Below are 26,415 nucleotides of genomic sequence, written 5' to 3' on the forward strand. Positions count from 1 at the left end.
ACTCACCTCCATGAAATCCTTCCTCTGGTTGGATGCCTGCAGAACAGCAGCAAGATTCCTTCCAGACATCTGATCCCAGTTCTGTCGAGACAAGAGTGGAAAAATACCACCATGTTTTCAGTCCTCTTGGTCGTTTTAAACGTTAAATACATTCCTATAGTGTAAAATAAATACAACATATCCTGACTGGAATTTTTTGAATCGGCAACAGAGAAAATGGAGGTAACCTTTTTGTCGTGAAGTTTCTTTCCAGGGTTGGTTTCCTCAGGATGGTAGAACCATTTGACACGAACCACCATGTTGTTTCCCCAAGACTCCCACATGCTCTGGATGTGACCAATAAACGGAAGATTAGGCCGTCCAGCAGACAAGAAAACGGCACAGTCTCCAATCCGAATCATTTCTTTGCCTCGCATAATGGCCTTGTAAAAGAGTTTCTTTGCTTTGCCCTTCATTCCCCGTCTCTGCAATAAAAAAAAAAAAAAAAAAAAAAAAAAAAAAAAAAAAAAACATTTTCATTCCAAGTTCATTAAAGAGCAAATACAAAAGCAGTGTGATGATGAGCAAGAGTAGGTACTTCTTAAACACAATATTGTTCATTATATTGAACAGATTTTTTTTAGAAATGTCAAGACTAACCTGAGTAGGTTTCCCAAACCACTTCCACAGCTGCCTGGCTGGGAGGAAAGCAGAAATCTTGGGTCTGTTCTCCACAGAAGGCAGTCTCTGCCTCTTAGCCAGCTCCTTCGTAGTGGGCAAATGGATGCCCTCTCTCCTCTTCGGCCGTCCAACGCTCTTCTTCACTTTCTGCTGCTTCTGTTGCTTCGCCTGCTGTTTGGGAGGATCTTGCTCTTTCTGGGCCTTGGGTGTGGAGGGCGGGGACTCAGTCTTCACCTCTGCTTTCTCTTCTACATCCTCTTCATCATTCTCTGTTGGAGGTTGCTCTTGAGGAGACAGAGGCTGGGGTGCCGCAGGAGCCTCCTCGTCCGAGCTACATGAAGATTCCTCGTCACTGGTGGTGGAGGAAGAGGAGGAGGATGAGGACGACGAATTAAATCCGGCAGTAGAAGAGGAGCTACTGCTGGAGGAGCTGGAAGAGGTGGGGCTAGAGGCACGTGAGCTGGTAGAGCTGCTGTCCTGTTTGGTCTTTGTTTCCGGCGACGTCCTCCTTTCCTCTTCTCCATCAGACTCTGAGCTGCTACTGCTGCTGCTGCTACAGTTTTCTGATTGAGTTTCCTTCTCTCCTGAGCTCTTCACACTTGCACGGCTGTCTGTGCTGCTCCCCAGTTTACGGATACCGTAGGACGCCACGCTGTCTGTGTTAATTGTCTCAGGCTCCGTCTTGGGCTTCAGTGTTTTATCCGTCGGAGTAGTGGAGGTCACAGTAGTGTAGTTAACACCCATCACGGCTGTTTTATTGTCTCTCTTTGTGCAGTTCTGACCCTCCATCATCATCAGGGCTTTGGTCTTCTTGGTTTTGGGGGACATCACACCCTCATGATCCAACTTGATCAGGATCTCTGTCTGAGGCTGTTTGCGTTGGGTTTTCACCCCAAACGCCACTCCTTCGTCTTCGCTCTTCCGGACTCTTTTGACAGCCTTTGCCTTCGCGCCCTCATTGTTGGACATAAAGGAAGCTAACGAAGCAGAAGGGTCATTATAGAGATCGACAGAGAGAACTTTTCCATAAAGCGCAGATGAGTAGACAGACTTGGGCTGAGAGTGTACTTTGGCTGGGGGTTTGGCTACAACAGTTTTCTTCTGGCCTTCAGCAGGTATGGGGATGGAGGGGGTGGTTGTGTTGGCAGGCTGACTCTTCCTGCCTAGCAGTGGGCCACTTTTCTGGGTGGTAAGGGGTCTCTCCTGCACTGGTCCAGGGGCTGATTGGTCAGGTTTTTCATGCTCCTTTTGAGCTAGTTCAGGCTCTGGAAAGTAGAACAGGGAGGAGGAGTTTAATATGCTTCAACACATGACCTACATGGAATGCAGTGAAGCTAAAATTGTCCCTATTCTGCCAGGAAGCCTTTTCTCTCCCCAACCACAAACAAATTACTTAATATCCATGAAACCTCCCATAATATCCCCTCTTGTGCCAAAGACATTTATTTCATTAAGTCCTGAAGTGTTGGCTCTTTTAAACTAGACAAAAAACAGATATCAGAAACTTTAGGATTTAATGATGTCTAAAGTAAAGGAGATAAATTACCAGGTTTGGGCTTTGGTTTCCTCCCTCTCCCTTTATTCTTTGGAGCAGAATCCTCTGTGGTTTTGGGGCTTGCGTCTTTGCTTTCAGGGACGTCCTTACTACCCTTCCGCACTCGCTTTTTAGTGCTAGCCACCAAGAGAGCAGGGGACGGCTCCGCACCTGCACAGGAAAAACACAGCAAACAAAAAAAAACATTTTTTTCTCCACAGAACACGTATAAATCTATACGTTTATTTAATGAAGTCTTTTAAAGTGCTACATGAATACATATACTGACAAGTCCCGACCGAGAAAAAATACAGCTCTTCACACCTCAAGAGCAAAAGCAAACAAAATCGGTGGCTGCAGAGATTCCAAACCAAACAGTGTTCTTATACGGGCAGTTAGCACAAATCAAGGTTTGTCCCAATTCCTGATTGGACACTCACACTGGATCTTGTAGTCAGGAGGCAGCAGTCTAATGTGAGAGAGAGGAATGCGGCCGGTGTCTCCGTCATCAAACTCTACGGTTATCAAGTCGTCCACCTCGTCCATATCAGGACTCCCTGCAGACATGGAAAAATGAGAAAGATTGATACGCAGCAGCATACATCTCCTTATATATCTCAGCCGCTTCTTGAGGGCCCTTTTTATTCTCATCTGCTGACAGGAGCAGTAGTTACAACCTCCATTTGAGTTTTTTTGGACAAGCCTCCAGTTCTCTCTTGACTCAGTGGGAGGGAAAATAAATAATAATTGAAGCAGAGGGCTGCATGAAGCTAACCACATCATCATTCATTCTTGGCCTCTGTACTCTCCCACCTCCTCTGGCAGGCATGCTAGGCTTGGCTAAAAGCTTCAGATTAAAGGAAATTAAACAAGACTCTGCCCTGAAAGGTTATGTGTACAGAGGACAGAAAATACTTGTGCTTTTTTTTTCCTTTTTTTTTTTTTTGCAGCTTAGAAAGGTTGGAGTTGGACAGCATGTCTATAAAACACGGTGGTCAATGTGCCATTTTAGTTAGTGTAAAGCACTTTATTGATCTTACCTCTGACCACGGTGCCTGGGTAGAGGCAGCGGTACTGTTGGCTCCAGTAGGCTGCGATTCGTGTTCCCTGAGGCAGGTACCTCACAGAGGGGGGCTTAACGTCGATAATCTGTACAATGTGTGCAGCGGGAGAAAAAAAAAAAAAACACCACACACTATTTTTGCATGCTGAAAGAGACACTGCAATTTAACCTGTATGCAGGGCACAGGGTCTGCTGTCTGCACTAATACATGCTGAATGACTCATGCATCATTTTCTGGCAACGACTTATTTCTCATATATACAATCAATTCTGAAAGAGCTCTGGGTCGCTTTTGGCCGAGCTTCTGCTTATAACGGTCAATTAAAAGGGAGAGGTGGTAGCTGAGAGCCTCACTGCCTAAATCAACACTCGGCTTAAGTGAAGCAAAACGTGTGCAGCAGGACACCAGGATTTTAAGGAAGTCCTATATCCGGAGAGAGTGAGTATGTATGTGCGCATATATATATATATATATGTGTGTGTGTGTGTGTGTGTGTGTGTGTGTGTATGCCCCTGGCCATGCTGTATACTAGGACACACGTGGGGGCTCGTTAGTGACTGGTAAGGACAGTGTGCTGTACTGACCGCCTCCTGCAGCAGCTGCTCCAGGCAGTAGATATGAGGCCTGTTACCTCGTTCACCCTCAACCACCACGCTGTATCTGCAAGACATAAGGCAGTCATTAACACACAACCCGTCAGTCTCTGCTCGACAGCCGAGACACTACTGAGTGACCTGCTCTAATAAAACAAAACAAAAAACGCAAAAAAACAAACCTTACAAAGACTTTCCACAGATGTAGAAACACACAGAGTAAGCAAGAATAATTTTAAACCGCCCGAATGAGAACAGCCACATTTCCCACAAGTCTGCGAAATATTAACAACAGAACAAAAATAAACCTGTTGACAAACACTAGATATGTGTTGGTGCATAAAAAGGGAAACTTAACAGAAAGACTAAAGCCCAGGTGGGCTGTAATGAAACGACAGACATGACCTAACCACAGGCTGATGAAAACAGTCAGAGCTAAACACTCTCTAAATGAAGGCAGGGCTCCTTAAAGGAATACACAGATGTGTTGCAGACCTTTCTTGCCAATAATCAATCAATGGATTGTGATTTTCTACACTTCTTTCCCCTCAAACTGTTTGGACTATATTATTAATGCAGGTGGCCTGCGTTTGGACAGCGTGCTGGCTGACCGTCATCTGCAGGATGAACTCCAGTTATCTCTTTTGCTGTTAAGTCATCAGAGTGTTTGGAATAAGCAAGTCAGAGAATTTTCATTTCATATCATATGATGGAAACAAAATGGGAGCTTACGAAGGAAAAAAAAGGAAAAGAAGTGGAAAAAAAAAAAAGACGACTCTTTTTCTATTTTGCCCGTTCAAGAAAAGCAGAAAGCTGCGCCAGGCTGAGTCACTGTGTGGGAAGCGATGGATCTAAAGTCAGAGGACTGCGTGGAGACTTCTGGGATATTATTACTGCAGCCAAACAAACGCCTTTAACCCTTGGAAAAAATGTTTTGGTTTTTAAAACAAGGAGCCTTCCCAAAAATAGAGCTTATTTTGCAAGCCTCAATGTTCCATAGCAGATCGGGCAGATATTTATTCCGTTTTTACTGACAAAACATACAAAGCTCTTGGGATATAGGACTCGTTACTAGGCACTAATGACTGGTCCTGCTCTGTACTGTGTATTGTTCACAGTCCTCTGATCACTTCGCTGCAGTCTACAATGCATTGCTATGTCTACGAACTACAGAAGATGCAGCGTTCACACAGCCTCCAGAAATCAGAAGTTGACTTGGTGAACGCGCCTCTTTTGGTGGGCGGGTTTGGAGGAGAAGATTAGATTAGAAGCAGCCTGCGCTGTTTAAAAATCCTGACCGTCAAATCAGGACTCGCTCTCATCTGGATGCATAAAGGTACTCGCATTTCCAGCATGACCCAGAGCCAACTGTCAGACCTGCCTGTCAGTGAGTGGCAGTCCTATTACTGAGACATGGGGCTGTGTGGATATTGAGCCCCCCCCCCACACACACACACACACACACACACACACACACTCCCCAGAGCCAGCTTGAGGGGGTAGGCGGGCTGCTAGGAACAACTGATTGCTTGTGTCTGGAGGCTTAGGGTAAATTCACACCAGCTGCTCCCTGACGGGAGAAGGTGCATGATTGGGCTCAGGCCCCTACAAGAGGAGTTAAATATGGCTTCCTTCATGCTTTAGAGTGGAGTGGCATGGATTTACAGAACGACTGTCTATACATACCTATGCAAATTATATTATATAAAAATCACTCAAATGTTTGAGTTTCATAATGCTTCAGGATTGGGAGGTTGGAGAATTTCTAATCGTTCACATTCTATCCCCACAATCAGCTGTCACTGCAAACCATAATGATTATACATTCAAATATTCGTCTGAATTGGAATAAAAGGAACTGCCTTTCAGAGGAAGTACAGATATGCACTGGTAATTTGCACAAATTCAGGAGTCTGTTATTACCCAGAAGCAATGGAATCAGTTTTCTTTAAAAAAAATAATTCTTATTTCTGTGCATCAGGTCAGAGCTTGGAGTCTGAGCACATAAATAAGAAAAGAAAAAAAGAAAAGAAAAGTCACTGAAGGATGGACAGAAAATGTCAAATTAGTTTCCCATTACCCATAAATAACAGGCTGCAGCCATTAGCATGGCCATCACATCACATGCATGACAATGGACCTGTCAGCAGGCCTTTTCTGTGCTTAACACGCAGGGGAGACACGGCTACTTTTCTTCCTTCCCCCTGGATTTCAGTCCTAATTCAACATTGACCACATTTAATTACTGACTCGGCAATTTAACAGCATGTGGTTATGGATATATAGCGGCGTCTGCACGCATGTTGCCTATAAACTGAGAAAAAGAAGTTTTCTTCTTTGTTGAAGCTGGGAAGAGAGGGTCAGATTATTCACACCTTGACACTGAATAGAGTTAACGAATGCGGGCGCAGGAATATAAATAGCAGCTGTACACACACCTCCAGGGCCCGGACCGGCTGAGCGACAATTCTGGATGCATTTATGTTGTGCTGTAGCGCACGGCACAGCACGGCAGACAAGCCACCTCTTAGTAGCACCTTGTTCTCGCTCTCTCAACAGATATTAAATCTTCCACAACCAGTTCTCATGGTCGTACAAACCGTGTTCCTTGAAGAGTGCAGCTAAAAGCCTGAAAATCAAACACTGCCTTGCACAAAAGCTCTTTTCCCTCCGACACAGAGGAGAATCATTTAGCACCATACAAAGACAGGGGGAGAGAAAGAGAGAGAGAGAGAGAGAGAGAGAGAGAGAGAGAGCACATGAGGGAGCAAGTGCCTGAGTGAGAGAGTGACAGAGAAACAGAGAGAGAGAGCGAGCGCATGAGGGAGCGAGTGCATGAGAGAGAGAGAGAGAGAGAGAGAGAGAGAGAGAGAGAGAGAGAGAAAGAGAGAGAGAGCATGAGGGAGCACATAAGGGAGCAAGTGAGCGAGAGAGAGAGCCTGGGGGAGTGGGAGTGCATGGGAGGAGAGAGAGAGAGAAAGAGAGAGGAAGATAGATAGAGAGAGAAAGGAAAGGGGGGGGGTAAAAGCAGCACATACACACACAAACACACACAGCTGAATAACCCATTCCCAAGCATATGTTCATAAAGCAGCTCCTCCGACACACATGACTGGAGACCCAACACGCCATTCCTCCTTCATTCCCATCACTCCACATCTTTAAGAGCTGCTTTGGCAAAGACACCAACCATTACTTGACACTGACACAAAGCTCTTCAAAGATTTCGGGAACGTTTGATCGTTTGCAAAGCACACGGCCACGTGAGGCAAATCAATTTTTTGACGTGACAGCATGGCGTATTTAACGCCTCGAGAAGTTTACAGGAGTATCGCAACAAAACAGATCCTCGTATATGCTCAGAGATTTCACTACATCTTTTAACACTAAATCACAGACAGGCTGCAGATCATTCAGTTAATATAGTTCTAATGTTTTAATATGTATCGGCAGAATGATCGACTAGATAAAAGATTAACCTATAGTACATGCCCAAAAGTTTGGCCATCACACTCATATGTGGTTCCTCTGTTTCCATTAAAGTTGGAACCATACAGTTGTCTAAAATGTCACCATGAAGACATGGTGTGAGAAGGTTGCAGTGGAAGAACTGGAGTGTCCTGCACTGGTCCCTGACCCCCACTGAACACCTTTGGGATGAACTGGAACACCGACTGAACCCCAGACCTCCTCACTCTTACCACATCAGTGTCTGATCTCACTAAATGAATTATGGAGGACATGTCATGCTTTTTTTTTTTTTTTTTTGCTGTTAAACATCTGCAAGACAAGTTCGTTTCTGTAAACACTGCAATTCTGGAATTGAATAAAACTAATAAATAAAATCGACTCTGTTGTAGTTATTGAGGCTGAAATTAGACTATTAAATTACACCCTGCTGACACCCAGGACCAAACATAGTCCATAAACATGGAATAAAAATGTTTCCTTGTAGAAAACCTCACCGTAACATCTACTATATGTTTTTATAAGATTTCATACACATTTTAAGTCTTATGTGGAGCGTCCACCATTCCAGTAACAGTCAAGTCGATGTTACCATAGCAACGATAACATTGGACAGTGTTGCGGCTTTGAGGCCACTCAGCAGCTCGTTCAGTCCCTTCTCATTTCGACTGGACGACCTCACTCCGCTCCTGCAGGGTCTGCCCCCCTGCGCGGCATCTGACCCCGGCTAATCCAGGAGCCGGTTTTCAACCTCCACACACTCTCCCACTGCTGTGTATCCCACGCTGGCTTCCTGTAGCTGCCTGCATCAGATACAAGCTAAAAACTGACCTTCAGCCGCCTACCTTAGAGGACTTATCACACCCTGCTCTGCACCGAACTCTATCCGAGCCTCTATCTTAAATATAAACACATCTTCAATAAAACAATACACATCAATGCTGAGAAAACAACTTACACGGGGTGCTTTTAGCTTCCTGATTAATAGAATCAATAATTATCCATTATACGAGACGTAATCTAGACTTCACAGCTGATGCATTATTACATTTCTACATTATTACAGCATCTGCTTCAATGAAACTCAACTAACACTGACGGAAGGAAAACGCACAGAGCATCCGTCATTAAAACTCCTTCCAATGGACTATAAAATCATCTGAATGCATTTATCTCTAAATGTTTTTGGCTCTGAACAGAGGATTTTGAGATCCTCAAATAGGCTGCATCTTATATACCGGTATGCACAACCAACAGGCTGTGAGAGAGGAGAGAGGAAATATGGATATAAATAAATAATAGAACAGCTACAATGTACAAGGGCAAGCCTTTTGAGGAAAAGTTTTAATACCACTATATACTACTTAAATTTTGTATACTCAGCCTTATTCCACAAGCAGAAACTGGTTCAGTAAGCAGTTTACACTAAGAAGCTAATTCATCAGTGACCCAACACTTGTAGGACAGAACCACAGTAAAGAGAGTAAATGGGACAACTCGGATGGAGAAGAGATGGAATATAAAGAAAAACAGGGAAAGGTGAGGTGAGGTGTGTCTGGTGTCCGCTTACATGTCTGGTGAGTGGACGGTGTTGACATGGCCGGCGTACAGCAGCTTGTCATCCATAGGGATAAGGACACGCAATCCGTCCTGAAGCTCATCCTTATTAAGCACACAGTTACGAGGAGCTGCGCACACACACAAAGAGAAAAAGTAAGCAAATCTGTGTCTGTGCAATGCATTAATCACCCAGCTGCACCAAATGGTCCCTTCCCACCCGAGTGCTGTCCATGAGGTAAAGTCCAGGTGCAATAACATTCACCGATGCACATTACCATGAACGATACGCCACAAATGCGATCCAGCCGAGTCAATTGTCACAATTTTAATGCTGGATTAAAACAAGCGAGGGCGTGAAATGACTCCTGCCTCCCGTCACTCAAAGCCGTCTGCTTTTTAACAGCGTGTGCCATCGAGAGAAAGAACAGTCATGAAAGGCAATTAAACAGAGGAGGCACGGCGATGAAAAGATCTCAAGCCGAGAGAGCGTTTAAGGCAAAGAGCTCTGTACAGACTCGGCGTGAACATCCATCTCGCATGACCCCATCGTAAGTGGACAGCGGAGACCGAGATCTGTTCACTCTTGATATTCTCACGTCTGGAATGTGTGTCTAGCGACTGCTGTTTTCATTACATTTCGTTAGTAGCTGCCAAAAGCAAAAAAAAAAAAAAAAAAATCCCAGATACACACTTGTACAAAGTGTTAACATTATGCTGGATGTCATTTGTTAATTAGATAATTGTCGGCTCGGAGCGATTGATAAAAACGTGCATGCGTGCTGTGTGGCAACTTTTCTCGTCTAAATGAGAGGAGAATAAACTCACGTGAGGTAAACAAATCAGAAATGAAAAGAGAGGGCTGAGAAAACTATCAGATTACGGATAATTAAAAAAAAATCTGCTTCTCTAAATATACATAAACATCATCCCTGTGCCGGATCTCAGCAGTTTGATTGGAGATCATGTCCTGTGACATACTTTTCAACCATTTGCGCTTGACTGCTTTTGCATAGCAAATACTATCCAAATATACAAGAATGATTCTCTGTCAGCTGATGACTGAAGGTGAAGGTTCTGCCAAGCTTTAAAGCCTAGAAAGCCAGACTCGATCAATCAAACTCATTATTATTACCCCAAATCAATCCTAGTATTCAAACATACACCATATTTCTTAATGAATTATTAGTATATTAAAAACATATTAAGTGTCTCATTATTATTATATACTACTGCTATAAATAAAAAAAAAGAGACTAGATAAAGGAATGAAAGAGAAGCCCAGTTCAGTGACACAAATAGACTACGTTTATCTAGCAATGAGCAGAGCCTATGCTAAGAATGGAAGAAGGAGCGCAGATGTAAGACGTTGAACACTTAAATACAGGCTTAATGAACATAATGTATGCAGTGTAATAACGTATGTCAGGGATACACTACTGAACAACTGTTCACACTGTCAATGAAGCCACAGGCATTACAGACCACCTCTAAATTTAGTCTGAGATCTTAATCCTAAATACAAACGCGTATTTGGTGCAGAACGCTGATCCAGTGACCCGAGATGGAGGTTAATTTGTTAGATATGAACAGTGTGTGTGTGTGTGTGTGTGTGTGTGTGCTCACCAGGGGTACAGGGTCTTTCAGTGCTCATACGTGGGTTCTCGTCCTCTGAGAAGCTGCTGTCCTGATTAGGTTCAAAGTCTTCATCAGCAGCCATGCTCTCCATCAGTTTACTGACAGCGCCACCTTTTCCTCGGACCTGCACACACACAAAGACACACACATGCACAGTCCATAAGACAATTCACACCAGCCATTGTTCGTTTAATTCCAGCACTGAAACCCCACTTGTGAGGTGAGAATTGATTCAGAGAAGCCCATTTAGATGAGGGCATGATGCTCAATTCTCAATTTTAAAAAGCCTGAACACCCAGAGGAGAGCCAGCATCTCTGCATTCTGCAATAAAGCTTCATTTAAACAGCTAGCAAAAAAAAATCTCAAGTGGTCAAGTACAAAAACACACTCTGCATTTGTGTCTTACAGAAAACAGGAAAAAATGAATAGAAATAAATAGATGAACAAGGCACTGGGAGAGTAAAATGGATGGAGGGAGACATCCTTCAGTAATTAGGCTTGTTGTTCTCTCTGTCATTTTCCTTGCAGTGGATATTCAGAGCAGGCCTGAACAGCAGGTCACGCCTGGCCAGGCTCATTCAAATACAAGCCATTTCCCAGCAGGCCACAGGAGGAGACTGCAGTCTGCCAGGTAAAATTGTTCAAATCCCTCTCTCCCTGGTCCAACCCTTGTCTTGCTCTCTACACCCACCCCATCAACAACAAGCGCAGCACAAAATGGCCGATCCCTTCAAATATTTATCATTTGGCCTCGTCTTTGCACTGTAAAAAAATAAATAAATAAAAAAAACCTGCCTAATGCTGCATGAGTCATATACTTTATGAGCCAACACATCAAAGGCAGTGGCATTAAACAATTTCCGAGTTTAATGTCAATGGTGGTGGTGGTGGTGGTGGTTGTAGGGGACAACTGGGAGGGCAAAAGGTGGTGCGTTTATCATCATCATTACCATCTTATTATCTATGCACTCAGGTGACGCTCACCTCTCTAGGTTTGGGTTTAATCTTGCTCTTGCGCCCAGGGCCAACTGAAAGCGGCGCGCTGCTCTCTGAAGGAGTGCTGGAGAGCGGAGGCAGACGCAGGGGGAGCTCTTTCAACCTCTTCTTCTACAACACACACATCAGAAGCTTTCAGAAAACGTACACAGAGGTAACTGCCAGATGCAAACCCACGACAGGACACACAGCATCGCATCCTACTGAGGAATCAGTGTTAATAGGCTATTCTGCTCAGAGCACTATTAAAAGGGCGAGGGAGGATATCGAGGGAGGAATAACGATGGCTGGTAATTGTAGCCTGGCAAGTTTCGGTCGTCCTTTTGTGTCCAATAACAAGACAGTAGCAGCAGGAGGTTTTCTTGTCCTACAAATGGAGCAGACATCCTGCTGTTAGGTTAGCATGCAGAGCTCAGTGTGCAGCAATAAACCAGCACCCACCTTTCCCAGTACTTTTGCCTCCTTGGTTTTCGGGATGTCCTTGGAGCCATGCAGAGGTGTTCTGGAGACACGAGCCGGTTTGGGCACTGCTGGTTTGGATGGAGAGATGGGTTTAGCCTGGGCGGCATCGTGGAGGAAAATACGCTCACTCCGGCGGCGGATCCAGCGTTCTTCATCACTGCCTTCAGCAGAGAAGCTCAAGTTGATCTCGGCTTGGGCTTTGGGCTTGCGGCCGCGCTTGCCGGGGCTGGAGTCCTCACTCAGCACACTGGCTGGGGGTAGCAGAGGGAGCTCGGGTGCTGATCTCTTACCATGCAGCAGAGACGGGAACTTCCGGATCTTGATGTCGCTCTCAGAGTCTGTGAATTCAAACTCGGTACCTGTACGAGAAATAAAATGAATCATCAAACCATTGTGCTCTATGACCTTGAATAAACCAGCACACTAGAAGATAATCGTATAGTCCCAATGTTCCGTCTAATACACTTGTATCTTGCATTTTAGGTTGATGTTACCATGACAACCAAAAATGTGCGAAACTTTCAGTTTAATAAGAAGCTGACATTAGTTCAGCATGTTAGCTGTGGAAAAATCTGAACAAAACATCTTTCAAATATTCTCACTAAACAGAAGGCAAAAATATGCTTTTGTGTTGGAGCAACATTTTGGTTGGAAATATGAAATACATTCCTCTTTTAAGGCTCATAAACCATGCTAAACTGAATTCTTCTCATATGTTTTGTATTATATGAGGAATGGACTTGGCCATTAATGTTTTTGGCCTCAAGAGGCTTCTATGCCTTCGCTTTCTCTTGAGTATAAACGCTGTAGAAGATGTGAATTTATGGCTGGTCACTGAAGGCTAGACTGCCTCTTAGCATCATTTAACCAAAGACGGGTCAGAGAGCCATTTAAACGTGTTACTTTAGCTGTATTGCACTTTTTTATTTAACACACACACATTATATATTTAAAATATATATATATATATATATATATATCTGACTGAAGAATCTATTAAGGATTTTATTTAGGAATCAGATTGAAATTAGCTTAGATATTTTTTATTTATTGTTTTTTTTATATATATATATATAAAAAAAAACAATAAATAAAAAATATCTAAGCTAATTTCAATCTGATTCCTAAATAAAATCCTTAATAGATTCTTCAGTCAGATTATAATCAACTAGTATAAGTTTAAAAGAATTCAGGGGTCTCTGTGCAACCAGACAGGACACTTTTTTTTATTTACAAACAGCTGTAGAAATATTGATTTGAGATTAAAAATAGGAAACGCTCTAGAAAAACAAAGTCTTTGAGCCGTGTATAAAATGACATGCTCACCTAGCAGATTCTGCCTCTCCTCTTTTTTCTTGGCTTTCTGCTTGGCCTCCAGCTGAATGAGGGACATGGGGCCTGAGGTAACCGGGCTAGGGATGGCGCTAGCAGCAAAGCGAGCAAGCAGACCCAACCCACTTTCCTCTAGCGAGGAAGAGCACATGCCATTAATCTCATCCAGGTCATGGTCATAGTCCTCTTCATCGTCCTCATCCTCGTAATCATCCCTTTCAGTAAAGTACTCTGTTTACAATGAAAGGAGAAGTGTTAAAGAGCAATTACACCAGTATGACAAACTAAGAAAGCTTACAATCCATCAGTATTCAGTAAAACAGCCTGCATGGAAAACATCATTCCTGTCGGACCGTGCGACCTTATTTCATCCAAAATTCAAAAGGATGGTCTTAAAACACATTTTCTCTGACTGGCTATAAAACCATTAAAGAGATGTGCATTCCTGTGAATGCCAAACCAGTACCATTTGTTTCTGCTTCTGTCTGTCACACAGGACATCTTGTAATTTATTGCTATGGATACCGCATTTCTCATCAGCCACATTAACCACAACCAATGACCTCCCTTTGATATATTTTCCCTGAAAACATAGAAACGCCCACCCACTACGGCAGATTACTGGTGAATGACAAAGCGTGGCTTCACGAAGTAGTGATCTATCAGTCCGAGTGAGCAGCATCACGCAAACAGCTTTCACACTCAGACAGCTGCATAACAGGATTAACTTCAGCGTGGACACTAGCCTTCTCTAAAACGGACAGACATTACAGAAAAAAAAAAAAAAAAAAAACCTTCAGCCGCTCACAAAACAGCCTTGGCTATTCTGCTGAATGGGCTCTGTCACTGGAAACTGGAAATAAGAGCAGCCTAAAAGCACTGTATAAAAGCTAGATGTGGGTTACGGCAGAAAGACTGACTAAGAAAGTCATCAATTATTCACGAGCCTTTCAGCGTGGAGCTTGTCTAAACCGTTCAAGGGGGAGAAACTTGTCAGTAAAGGACTAACTGTAAGACAGTAGGTACCCACTTTAGCTGACCCCGCCTCCGCTCAGGAGGGAAACGGACGTATTAGAAGACGGAGATGGACACAAGATGCACGTAATAATGCTCCAGAGTGGTTAGGCTTGCGGACAACAGAGGTGAGCTTGTTAAACATGTGAGGGAAAGCGTATGAGTTTTAGAGCAGACAAACAAGAAGCTTTTAACTTGTTATAATGTGGACGAAGATAAGAAAAAATAAATAAATACAGGGTTAGAAAGACAGGACAGGTCTGACAGTAAGGGCTGAAACATGTAACACAGCAAAGGCAAGCAGAGGATATGCATGGGCAAGAAGCAGGCTGGGCACATAAAGCAGGCTCTGTGAGGACAGACCTCCATGGCTCCTGGGGCTCTGTAGTTGCTGTGAGCCTCACTTGTTTGGGGCAGAGAGGAGTCTGGGCTGTTAGCCGCCTAAGCCATGGTTATATCCCCCTTCTCTCTCTCTCTCAGCCCTGAGATATACACTACTACACAACAGATAGAGCGCTAAGAAGAGAGTAAAACGCAGCCTTAGCCTGGCCTCTGTAACCTTACATACAGTAAGAAAGAGTTAAAAAAAAAAAAAAAAGTGTGTACTTTTATATGCACAGTAATCTCCACAGTGTTATCTAGAAACATCAACAGCACATGCTGCGCTCCACTGTTCCAATAGTGTAGCAGGCGTGGTGCATTAACCCACTTTTTTAAGCAATCAATCAACCATAGACTGCAGATGTAGAGCATCAACCAACTAAAGGAAACAAATAAATACCAAGAGCAATAAACTAACACACAGCTAAGCCACCAGGTTTATAACTTCATCTAAAAGCACTACAGGCATAACCATGGCTTCTGGGCACACAATCGAAAGGTAAATGTGTGAGAATGTGTTAAAACATGTTTCTTTTATTGACCTGACCTCATTTAAAGGAAAATAAAAATTGTATTGTTTAAATGCAACATAAGCAAGCACAAATTAGTAGAAACTATTAATCGAGAAGTCACAGCAAAAAGAGGGTGGTGTCCTACTTACAGAACATTGCCCATGGCTCAGGTGACATGGATAGTGACCTCACGTTGCACAGCTGGCTGCCCTACTCCAAGCCAAGTGCTTGGCTTCGCTTTTTTTTTTTTTTTGGTTGCAGCAGGACAAGCAAACGCACAGACCGAAAGACATTCAAAAGCATCATGGGGAGGAGAAGGGGGTCAGAGGTGGAGGGATGGCCAAGCAGCTGCAGGGAGAGAGCCAGCAGTCTACAGAGGCTAGGTTATTCATTTTTAGTAAAAATAAATTAATAAATAAATAAATAAATAATAAAAATAACAGAAAGCACCCCGTTTTCCAAATATCCCCATCATGAACATGCAGACAACAAATAGGTTTGTCAATAAATGAGTATACTTTTCAATGAGTACAGAAAAATGTAGGGGGAAAAATTAAGAAAGGGCATACAAATGTATAGAACTGCCCATGGGGATTTAGCCAGGAAAAGTGGAAAAAAATAAATTAATAAATAAATAAAATAAATAATAATAATAATTATTTAAAAAATTTCAAAAGTAATAATAAAAATAATAATAAAAAAATAAAAAATAAATAATTAAATTTCACTCGGCAAAGATTTGTTCAATAATTTGAGGGGATTTTCGATGAAGTAGAAATATTTGCCCACCCCTGCACGTTTTTTTTTTTAGTGCAAAATTTAATCTTCAGACATCCCCCCCCCCACCCCCGGTTTGAGCAATGACTAGGAAAAGGGATATTTGAAGAACAGGACACTAGGAATGAATAAGCATATTGCAATCTAAATGTTCTAGATGTAGCGAGAGACAGACATTGAGTAAAAATTAAAAACCAACATGTTTAATAAAGCTTGGGTACCAAACTGCAATACAATTATGAGACATTTTCCACACAGCCACACAAGTTTTAATGCACAATGCTACAGATGCCTCAAAAGGCAAGACAAAGTCATAAAAAGGCAACGATTTTGTAAAAAAAAAAATAAAAAGGACTCCAAAAAGAGTCGACAATATTATATACACAAGCATACAAGCAAGAGATGAGGTAGCAAACTATCATGACTATTGTATTTATGGCTTCTTAGAAAATTTACACTGATAGCCATGGCATGAACAGGAGGCTCATGAGGCATGAAGGCAATTGTGTGCATAGCAAAGGTTTTTTTTAGTAACCTTGGTCAAATGAGTCCTCAGAGGAGCTGACTCCTGCCTCTTGCAGTAATAAAGCAAAGTGCTTCTGTTTTCTTTCTTTCACCCCCTGTTTCGTCTTGAGACACGAGGAGGAGGAGGAGGATGCAGAGGTTTTCTTGGACGGCGGACGCTTCTTCTTAGACGGAGTGCTGTATTGGCCTGGGATCTGTGCACAGGGTCCTGATCTACCCAGCATGGCATGAGGTGGCCAGCCATCCTTCATGGAGTCCTCTTCTGAATCGGTGTCTGTGTTACAAGCATATCAATAGCTCTTAGTGCTTAAACTCTGTGCAAACATTACAACCCCCCAAAAAAGGAAACAGGTACAAGCACTAAGAAAACTATACAATTAAAACACACCTGTTCAAATCAACCAGTATTATTATCCACAATCTACAGAAATACAAGCAATACAGGTTTAAAATAAATACACGCAGGAACATCACTCACTGTTGGAGTAGCTGCTGATCTCTGACCTCACTGGAGAGTTGGAAGCTTTCCTCTGGCTTTTTCCCTTAAGGCATGAGTCGGAAGGCTTTAATTTGCTGGACATTTTGTTTTTACCACCTTTGGAGGATTTGTGAAAGAAACCCAGATCTTTGGACAGCTTGGATTTTGCCATCTTGTTTTTCGCACTTATGTCCGGGAGCATAGACAGCCTGCTCCCAGAGGGAGTTCTGGACTTTGCAGAAGAACCGTCCACAAACTTACACGAGGCCTTGTTCGATTTACCGAGCTTAGTGAGAGACAAGGCTTTGTCCAGCTTTGAAGCCAACTGCTCTTGCTCGCTTACTTGGCTCTTTTTACTGCCTGTTTTAGGAACCTGTTAGAAAGCAGAGCACTTCATTAGAAAGGTACACCTAAAAATAGTTCATGTAAACATATATGAAGATGCTGAGTCTTGGCAATGCCAGGGTGCAAGTACACACCTCGTGAGAGTAACTGGAAGATGCTTCTTGCTCGTTCCAGCTCTTGCGTCTCTTCTTTGATTTTAAAATCCCAGCATCTGTGTCCTCATCATCTTCCTCCTCCCGGGTGGAGCTACGGAAGCGCTTCCTCAGCACTTCCCCACTCTCCGAGTCCTCTGAGTACTGTGAGCTCTGGGCCAGCCTGGAAAACAGCATAGCGTTCAACTCGATGGCTCAGTGACGCATCCTGACTCTGTCTCTGCTTAGGCCCATGAACACTTACTTTCCACACTTCGCATCCAGCTTGCCTGAAGGCGGAGACAGAGCACACAGGCCATGTTTGCGCTTCCGGGGCCGACCGGGGCCTCTCCTGGCCAGGTTCCTGCTCCTTTCCTCTTGCTGCTGCTGGAGCTGCAACTGTTGCTTCTCTCTGAAATAACAACATGACCATATGATCATGCTCGCTCTTTATAACCTGATACTAATAATCAATAAATTGTTGCTTCTGTAGTAGCGACGGAGCTAAAAGAATATAACCAGGGTTAATACATGCTGAACAATATGCTAGCCATGAGGTTTAACTCGAAGGCTTACACTTTGTCTCTCCGTTTTTGTAGCCTGATCAGCTCTCTCTGCTTGTCTTTATAACACCGCTGCAGCTCAGCCAGTCTCACACGATAGTCCACCTCCATTGCATCCATACTCTCCAGAGAGGACTTGGAGAACATCTACAAAAGAGATAAAAAATTTTTTTTTTAAAAATCACAATCTATGACTCGACCCAGAGCTTAGCTTGATTCCACTCTGCTACTATAACACTGAAAAAAACCTGGAATGAGCTCAGCAATACACAGAGGGCATCAGAAGCAGTGGCCTTATTTTATCATACATAGCAAATATCATATTATTTACTCAAATGAAATAACTTGTGTCCATTAAATACTTTTAACCAAAAATCATGTATTTGACATTCAACACACACGCACAAAAAAACCCAGACAGGATATTTCTATGAAATGCCACTCTCTGATGATGTCTTTGAGACAACAGAGAGGCTAAGTCCCTAAACATGAATAAAGAAAGCCTGATGAGCCTGAAGGAAGAATCGAGAGAAAGGAATGCATACAGGTTCGTCTTTCTTCTGTCTCCAGCTGTATTTCTTGTTGGGGTTGAGCTCTCTGGGGAGGCGGATGCTGACTTGAGGCTGGCACTCGATGGCCTCCAGGAGGACTTGCCTCCCAGCCTCGAGGAGACTCTCTAATCCACAGTGCATTATGCCTGCGCATACAAAAACAAATCAATACAAACATTCATTGCTTCAAGTCCAAACAGAATAGATACTCCTCAGGTCCTGAACGTGGGCGTCATGTGTGAAGATGCCTAAATAAATTTGAGGTGATATAGAGGAGCATGACTAATTTTCAGCCGTGATGCGAGGCGCATTTACAGAGGTTAACAAACGTTAAGAAGCTACGCCCCTGTAAAACTCAATGAGGCTGACACTTTTCTTTAAAATAATCATTACAAATGATTCGGCCAGATTTAAAACGCTGTTATTACAATTGGCTAATTTTCTAATTGCTGATAACTAGTGAATACGTATTTAGAAAAAGATTTAAGTCTGATTGGTCTACAAGCTGTGTATTGTTTAGCAATATGGACACAATAAATACGAGTCAGATGGAAGATCTATTCCTAGTAGAGCTCTTTCCCTAATCGATGTGACGTCTTTGTAAAGCTGCATCGGCAGACATGGTTGTATAAGCCTACTTTCACTGATTGCCAATGCCCATATTGTGCTACAACAGATGGATTTTTAACGCTCAGGCCATTTCTGACCTGTCGTGGGTTGCAAGACCTTTTGTGGTCAGCCATGTGGGCCGTAAGTTGTGAAAGGTTATAAACCTCTGCTCTAGTGAGTGTTTTGCTCATTCACTGAAGCTGAAAGCCTTCCTGCTGTGCTCCACACATTTGCACACTGCAACTTCAAGGTGAACAGAACCATGTCGCCCCCCCTCTCTTCCCGTCCAACCCATCAGTGCTTCTAGTGCAAGGTAAATTACAAACCATTATTTTGTATTTTCGCTGTTTCGAGTCTTACCCTGCATGGAATCTCTCTGGTGCCTCTGCATCTCGAGCTCAGCCATTTGGCTAAGCAGGGCCATGCCCTCGACTGCAGTGGACGCCAAAAGACTGATTCCTGGGCACTGCACCATGCCGGCAGGGGGCAGCTCAGCCATGGTGGTAAGGGCTCCAGATTGGGGTAGCTCACTGGCTGTGAGGAGTGCCAGCATGCCTGCCATAGGGTCCTCAGACTGGATAGTTACTGCCACCGGGGCAGGCAGGAGCACAGGAGGAGAGGGGCACGGATGCGGTATGTCATTATGTGTGGATTCCAGGTCTGGAGCGTCAAGTGAGGGTTCTTTGGATTTGGGTTCTGCAATGAGTCTCTCTGTGTGAACTGAGGGTGAGTCTGAGGAACGAATGCTGCAGTCTATGGGTTGCATGTCAGTGTAATCTGTGGAGGATGTGTAGGCCACCTCTGGCAAGTTGAGAGAACTTTTTGAAATGTCTGCTGCAGGGCTTCTATCCAAGTCTGATCCTGCTCTTTGGTACAACTCTTGTTGAGAAGAGGAGAAGAGATCTGGCCTATCATCTTGTTCTTCTTGGTTTTCCACAGGCAGTGGTGAGGCTGCCGCTCCAGAGCAGGCGTCTGCTTCGACAGGAGTACACGAGTCCTGGCTGGAAATCGGAGCAGCAGAGTGGATAGACTGTGTGATTACATTCTGGCCCAGAACTTCCTTGCTGTTCTCAAGGTCTGGCTCCTCTTTGAATGGCACAACACTCTCCTCTACTCGCTTGGGCTCTCTGGATGCCTGCAGAGCTTCTGCCACCACCGGGGAACACATGTGGCTGGGTTTTACACTGGCTGGGCAGGCTAAGCGCTTTGAGCCTTCGGCCTGCAGAGGCACAGCTGGAGCCAGGCCTTCTGCATCAGCAGCTGTGGCTGGCTGAAGAAGGTAGGGGTAATGGCTGCCGAATGACGCCGTTATCGATTGGTAGGGGTAGCCTGGAGGAATTTCTGCCAATACAAAACAAAAAGGAGAGAGCAGTCTGAGAGACTTAAAGTTCTTATGCAAGGAGCAGAGGGCCTCAGTTCACCATGACAGAGTGACAAAATGATTAATCATCCCATACGCTCTACCAGCTTTATGAAAGTTTCATGAGCCAAATGGTCCCAGTACAAGCATTCCAAAAGCCCTTGTGTCAACGCCCCCACCCCCAAGGTCTAATACATGCATGCATGCTTATACATTCACACTGCAGAGACTGCATAAATATATTCATTCCATGTACAAAGCATTTTAAAGAGGAAACACCAGGGAAAATAGACACAAAAGTGCTGCTCTCGCAAAGAAGTCTCCATCTGAGTGGAGTGGCAGCTGGTAATCCCATATGTAAGGATATCTGCAGCCTACTCATTAAGACCCCTCAAGGCTGCACATACTGACATGAAGAATGGCACTCTGCCTTTGACTGCCATCCAGGCTGGATTCTCAATCCCCACCCAGAAACAAATGTTTAAAAAAAACAAAAAAAAAAAAACAAAGCAAAACCCCCACAAGCCAAAAATTTCCACAGATGAGATAAAGAGCCAACCTGAACTGCCCACAGCTCTCATCTTTCGCTTTAAAGGCGAATTCTTACCAACATGGTTTTATATGCTTCTATATATATATATATATATATATATATATATATATATATATATATATATATATATATATATATATATATATATATATATATATATATAAAAAATTCCACTAAACCACCATGGGCACCCACAAAACTGACAAAGGTGATAAATTAGGTACTTAAGTAAAACGGCACATTAAAATTACTGTGTACATACCAGGATATATAGACGGGAAAGAAGCAGACATTTGTTTACGCAGGTCAAGTTCCTCTTTGTCGGGCACCTCCACAGACTCTTGTTTAGGGTGGATAGGGGAAGGGGGAGGTGACAAGGCAGAGGCAGGGCTGAGCGGCTGTGGGGCTGGGGTAGATGGGTGCGAATAAGACTGCTGAGGAAGTGTGCTCTCCACTTTGGGCCTGTCTTCAGACTTAAGGGAAGTGACTGGTGAGGGCAGTGGTGTGACTGCTAGGGGTGTTACAGTCTTTTTGTGGGAGGTCGATGGGGTTGGAGAAGGTGGAGGGGGCTTGCGTGAGTGCAGTACAGATGTAGGTACACTTGAAAGGCTGGCTTTAGTGCCTTCTCCACCCCTCTTCTCCACTTTGTCCTCCATGTCAGCCCGCTGTTCTTTTAGTCTCTCCTGTACAGACAGAATTTAGTCAGGATGCTTGTCAAATCACTTAAAAAACAAACAAATGCCAAATAAGGATTTGGATCTCCTTGGCAATGTATATACCACCCCATGCAGATGGTCGGGAGATTCGGCAAAAGCGATTTATTTCCTACCACAAACTGTGCACTCCTCTGTAGCTCCATGACCTGGGCAGCCTGCTGCTGAATCATGTAGAGCTCCTGTTGGCGTACGAGCTGCTGGTGCGAGAGGAGCTGCAGCTGGTGGGCGTGCTGCAGAGAGCTGCCTGCTGGTGGGTACACGGCTGGCCACAGTGGGGGGCCACGCTCCAACATCTCTGCCGCTGCAGGAAAAAAACAGGAGACATTAGCACTGCACAGACTACACTGTGCTTCCAGTGCAAGAATACACTTCTGAAAAGTATGTACATCTACAACACATTGTATCCTGAGCTTGGTTGTCAGTAAAGTTGACCAGGAAGACATGGTTTGAGAGTGGAAGAACTTGTGTCCTGCACTGAACCCTGACTCAACCCCACTGAAGACCTTCGAGTGCGATGGTGTCTACATAACACATAACACCCAGTCTGGTGTCCCTGTAATGCCTTGTACTTTTCACAATAACCAAGAAATCTGATATTTCACCAAACTCTGTGTGTGTATGTATGAGATGACCAACATCAGATCAAATACCAACAAGGAGATTGAGAACCTACTGTAGTGTGGAAGGTGTTCAGTGGGAATAACAACCAGTTGTCCAGTCTGTGGGTCCCGGGCAAACTGGTAGGCTTGAGGGATAGACCCAGGTAAGGTCGGGGGGTAACCTGGGGGTAGGGGCTGGTGAAGAGAGGGTGCTCCAAGTCCTACACAAACCACACAAGAGAGAGAATGCTGGGTTATGGAGGCTACTTGCACAATGGGGGTTTATTTGCTCTGGCTGGCTGCAGGGATCATGAATGTTCTTAGCCATTTGAGAGCCGCCATTCCCACATTAACATCACCTCAGAGTTTTTAGCACAGACTGCCATCCAACTGCTGCCACTTGCTTAAGGAACACTGGCGCTGTTCCAGTAAAGTCTAGACAGAAATGTGACTTGCACCATGCTTCACTGAGGATGTGGTGTTTGCTGTTATTTTTGGAAAATTGCTGGTAGGATTTGGCCATGTTTCTGAGAATGTTTTCTCTTGGCCCAGACAAAAGGGCCTGGGCTGCCTGGCAGGCCAGCAGAGACGGAGAGATCAACCAAATCAACATGAGGAAACATGCCAACATTACAGTTTTACAGTGTTCACAACATACTCAATCCTTTAAAAAAAAATAATAATAAAAAAAATACAGGCACATGATGGGATCTCAAGCTTGAAGTCACAACCCCCGTGTGCACTCTGGCATCAGACACATCACTGAATTAACAAAATTTATCATGATCATATTTTCATTTTTTAAGAATTTTGAACCCTTAAAATGGGGTCACCAATAAAAAAAAGGTTGAGAAACTTTAGCTCACAGAAATTGTCGACTGCACAAGATGTAAGAAAGCATAGAGATTATTGGTAAACACGTACCATATGGAGAACCAGGCAGCCACATAGATGAGGGTCCAGGGCGAGGCAGCCAAGGGTGGGAAGTCAGATGGGAAGTGGGGTCAGCAGGCCAACGGCCTGCCCCCGTCAGGGCAGAACCTCCAGTCACCATCAGGTTCGGGTTCAGACTACTCACGGACACCAAGGGAGGATGCAGCTGAGGATAATCCGCCAAGTTCTTGTTCTCTCTGGAAATGAACCGAAAGACATCAAACATTACAGAAATACAATCCCTGTAAGAACCCTACAAATGTTTATGGTGCATTTGTCAGGTGATCTCGAGTGCAAAATATCCATTAAGCTCTTAACACACTCAGGACAGTCAGCGCTGACTCAGAGCTATGCTTCTTGCTATGACTAAGACACTACCTCAGTGTTGTGACTGCTCCTTCAAAAAAAAAAGTATACATTTCCACAGTGGGGGAGGCCGGCATTTTCTGCCACTCTAAATGACTGCAACACCTTGAAAGAAATTTTTCCCTGAGAAAAATACAACCCATAAATCCATCTACAGTTTAAAGACCGCTATCGTGAGAGGGAGACCAATAACAATTTTAAAAAGCTTTATGTGAAATCAAAGGAGCGGGTCTGAGCCGACATGTTCACAGACCTGTGCAATAAAAATCCTGCATGTTTTTAATTAAGTACCTCAGTCTAAACTCATTTTTGAGAAAGAAAACATATTTGTTGGCAAATCCATCTCATGCATTAGTAAAAGCTGCAATATAGAAACCCTGTGCAACCCCAGTCTGGATTGATCTAACCTATGAGCTTTTACAGCTGGTATCTGTATGCATGTATGAACTGTAACTGTATCCTATTTTGTCTATGCAAACTTTGGAGAGTCAGTGAATTTATGATCTTTAGAACTTCCTTTACAGTACAGTATAATTAGCAACACTAGCCTTGTGTGAACACAGCATCTAGACCGAATTTACAGTGCAAGTCAATCTGGTCGGTCCAATCACATTTATTTATTCTGCAACATTTTACACATGTTCAATAATATGGCCAAATTTCAGCATGATCAGAGAGCTGAAAATGAAATACATGATAATGCAGTGTGTACAAGCGTGCCTGTCAGTAGATCGAGTTTCCCCTTCCAAAAACCGGTGACCATCTGATCCACACAGCCATTTACCACATAGCTACCGACAGCCATAAACACAATGATATTATATATTTACGTACAGACATCCTGCTCTCAATTTTCCTCCTCTCATTCAGAGGAAAGCCAAAACAATTCCCTTCAATGCATTACTCACTCAGGGTCAAAAAGCCCAGATGGAAATGTCTGGGTCATGAATTCAAAAGGGCAGAACCAGAGAGTATAAACAGAAACAAAAAGAAAACAACAAAGGCCACAGAACACCACTACTTTAGACTCAACAGCAGAAAATCTGACCAGAAAAGCTATTTTTAAACCACATGGACCTAATATCTTTACTACTGCAGTCACCTCTGCAGTAGTCTGTCCTTCAGCAAAAACAAATGACCAAAGGCCAATGTAATTATCAATTTGTAATGTCTTGGCGTAATACCACAAATGTCATCAGATTATGTTTATCTTTATCTAGGTTTAAGAAAGGTCCTTGAGAAAACAGGATAAGGATTAAAACTGACAGAACTCAAATATAAAATCCATAGAGGTGGTTACACCCCCTTAAGCTGCACTATATTCCAAGCAGGTCTTCATCGTATTAAAAATGTACAGAATGCTTTTAAAAAATAAATAAATAAATAAATAAAAATTTCACACATTACCTCAACGCCTTCTCTTGCTCATGTTCCAGACGTCCAGACAGAAGCCGGCCATCGTGATGATGTGTTCGCTCTTGTCCTTGTTCCTCTTCCTCTTGGCCTGGGCCTGTGGAGCACAACAAGGGAGTAGACACAGAGTGAGCTGAGGTTGAACCAGCAGCACTGATGAGCTCATTCTGGCTCTTGACAAAGACATATCTGACCATCACTTCACCCATCTACACACTTTGTGTTTCAAAATGACCTTATTTGCTACCTTTCCTCTAGTCTTGGGATAAAGAGTGTGTGTGGGTCAACAAACACACAAACTGAGAAACTGCCTCGAGATTCGTCTTTGATGTTTTCCTGAGATCAGCTTCCCCACATACAATTAATAGGCTACTGTAAAGTTCTACATAGATCTATTTCGGCATGCAAAGTTAATGTACCGAGACGAAGAATTCCTGGCCATATTACTGATCTAGATAACTCAAAGCAATGATCTGTGTGAAACAAATTCTTAACAGTGCAGTCACATGAGAGGTTTGTTCACACTGATAAGATGTTTGAAAAACACTGAGAGACACAAGGCTGTAACTTCAGATCATTTTTTAACGCTTCTCTCTCAGTGAAAGTGCTAGAGGTTCTCTCTAGCCTCTTGAGCGCAAATGATTATACGCAGTCTGTCGAGGCCAATAAGAGCGCTCACATCACTGACAACGAGAAACACGTGATGGTTTGAATGTGCTCTGCTGTTTAAAAATATCTGGAATTTATTACGTTTGAGTGGTTTATTACTATGCTGAACTGGATGTGTTATGTGCTCGATAGTACAAACAAGCGGAGGGAAATAGTCTGAAACTCACTGAAGATGAAATCAGGTTACTGTTTAATAAGCAACCGTGTTGTATATCTACCAGCAGTCCACTTTGTTGGCAATGGTTGATCATGGTCATGTGCAGAAAATGAGCTCCTTTAGTAATGTGAATTTACTCACGATGGCTTCAGCTCAGACCGTCCAATTTTAACGCCAAGTTACTGGCTGGCAAAGCAAATAAGCATTAACCTGAAATGGAGAATGGTTTACCAGCTTCATCCGGTTCCCTCCTCTTATTAATTTAGGATACCGCCCTCTCTCTGCCCCTCCCCTCCCTCTACCTTCATTCTGCTTTTCCCAGCTCACCTCTGACTGACCCCAGCAGCTTTTAGGTCACCACCAAATTAGAAACAAGAAGCGCCAATTTCTCGGAAAGGATTAATAAATAAAATGTGTGCGCGTGTGTGTTTTTTTTTTTATAATGAGATGAAATCTAC

The 26,415-nt window shown here is 43.5% G+C and overlaps 1 protein-coding gene across 5 annotated transcripts in view; it reads right to left on the reverse strand.

Annotated features, from left to right (window-relative positions):
- The window catches only part of tnrc18 (trinucleotide repeat containing 18), a 58,865-nt gene that overhangs the window by 4,914 nt on the left and 27,536 nt on the right, over positions 1–26,415 (reverse strand). For 4 of the 5 annotated variants that reach the window (XM_058378424.1, XM_058378425.1, XM_058378422.1 and 1 more), the window contains exons 6-29: positions 25,126–25,228; positions 23,344–23,549; positions 22,494–22,640; positions 21,934–22,121; positions 21,367–21,787; positions 19,552–20,532; positions 18,577–18,728; positions 18,045–18,178; positions 17,734–17,880; positions 17,472–17,652; positions 16,993–17,365; positions 16,525–16,788; positions 13,300–13,536; positions 11,953–12,332; positions 11,500–11,622; positions 10,503–10,638; positions 8,890–9,007; positions 3,843–3,918; positions 3,235–3,343; positions 2,635–2,751; positions 2,207–2,365; positions 640–1,925; positions 228–464; positions 7–81 (exon numbers count right to left, since the gene is read on the reverse strand). In XM_058378424.1, coding sequence (XP_058234407.1) covers positions 7–81; positions 228–464; positions 640–1,925; positions 2,207–2,365; positions 2,635–2,751; positions 3,235–3,343; positions 3,843–3,918; positions 8,890–9,007; positions 10,503–10,638; positions 11,500–11,622; positions 11,953–12,332; positions 13,300–13,536; positions 16,525–16,788; positions 16,993–17,365; positions 17,472–17,652; positions 17,734–17,880; positions 18,045–18,178; positions 18,577–18,728; positions 19,552–20,532; positions 21,367–21,787; positions 21,934–22,121; positions 22,494–22,640; positions 23,344–23,549; positions 25,126–25,228 — 6,350 coding nt within the window. The remainder of the gene's footprint in view (positions 1–6; positions 82–227; positions 465–639; positions 1,926–2,206; positions 2,366–2,634; positions 2,752–3,234; positions 3,344–3,842; positions 3,919–8,889; positions 9,008–10,502; positions 10,639–11,499; positions 11,623–11,952; positions 12,333–13,299; positions 13,537–16,524; positions 16,789–16,992; positions 17,366–17,471; positions 17,653–17,733; positions 17,881–18,044; positions 18,179–18,576; positions 18,729–19,551; positions 20,533–21,366; positions 21,788–21,933; positions 22,122–22,493; positions 22,641–23,343; positions 23,550–25,125; positions 25,229–26,415) is intronic. The other variant, XM_058378427.1, reaches the window with a different exon arrangement.

Source organism: Hemibagrus wyckioides, linkage group LG24 (assembly GCF_019097595.1).
Source record: "Hemibagrus wyckioides isolate EC202008001 linkage group LG24, SWU_Hwy_1.0, whole genome shotgun sequence".
In the NCBI taxonomy this organism is placed as follows: Eukaryota; Metazoa; Chordata; class Actinopteri; order Siluriformes; family Bagridae; genus Hemibagrus; species Hemibagrus wyckioides.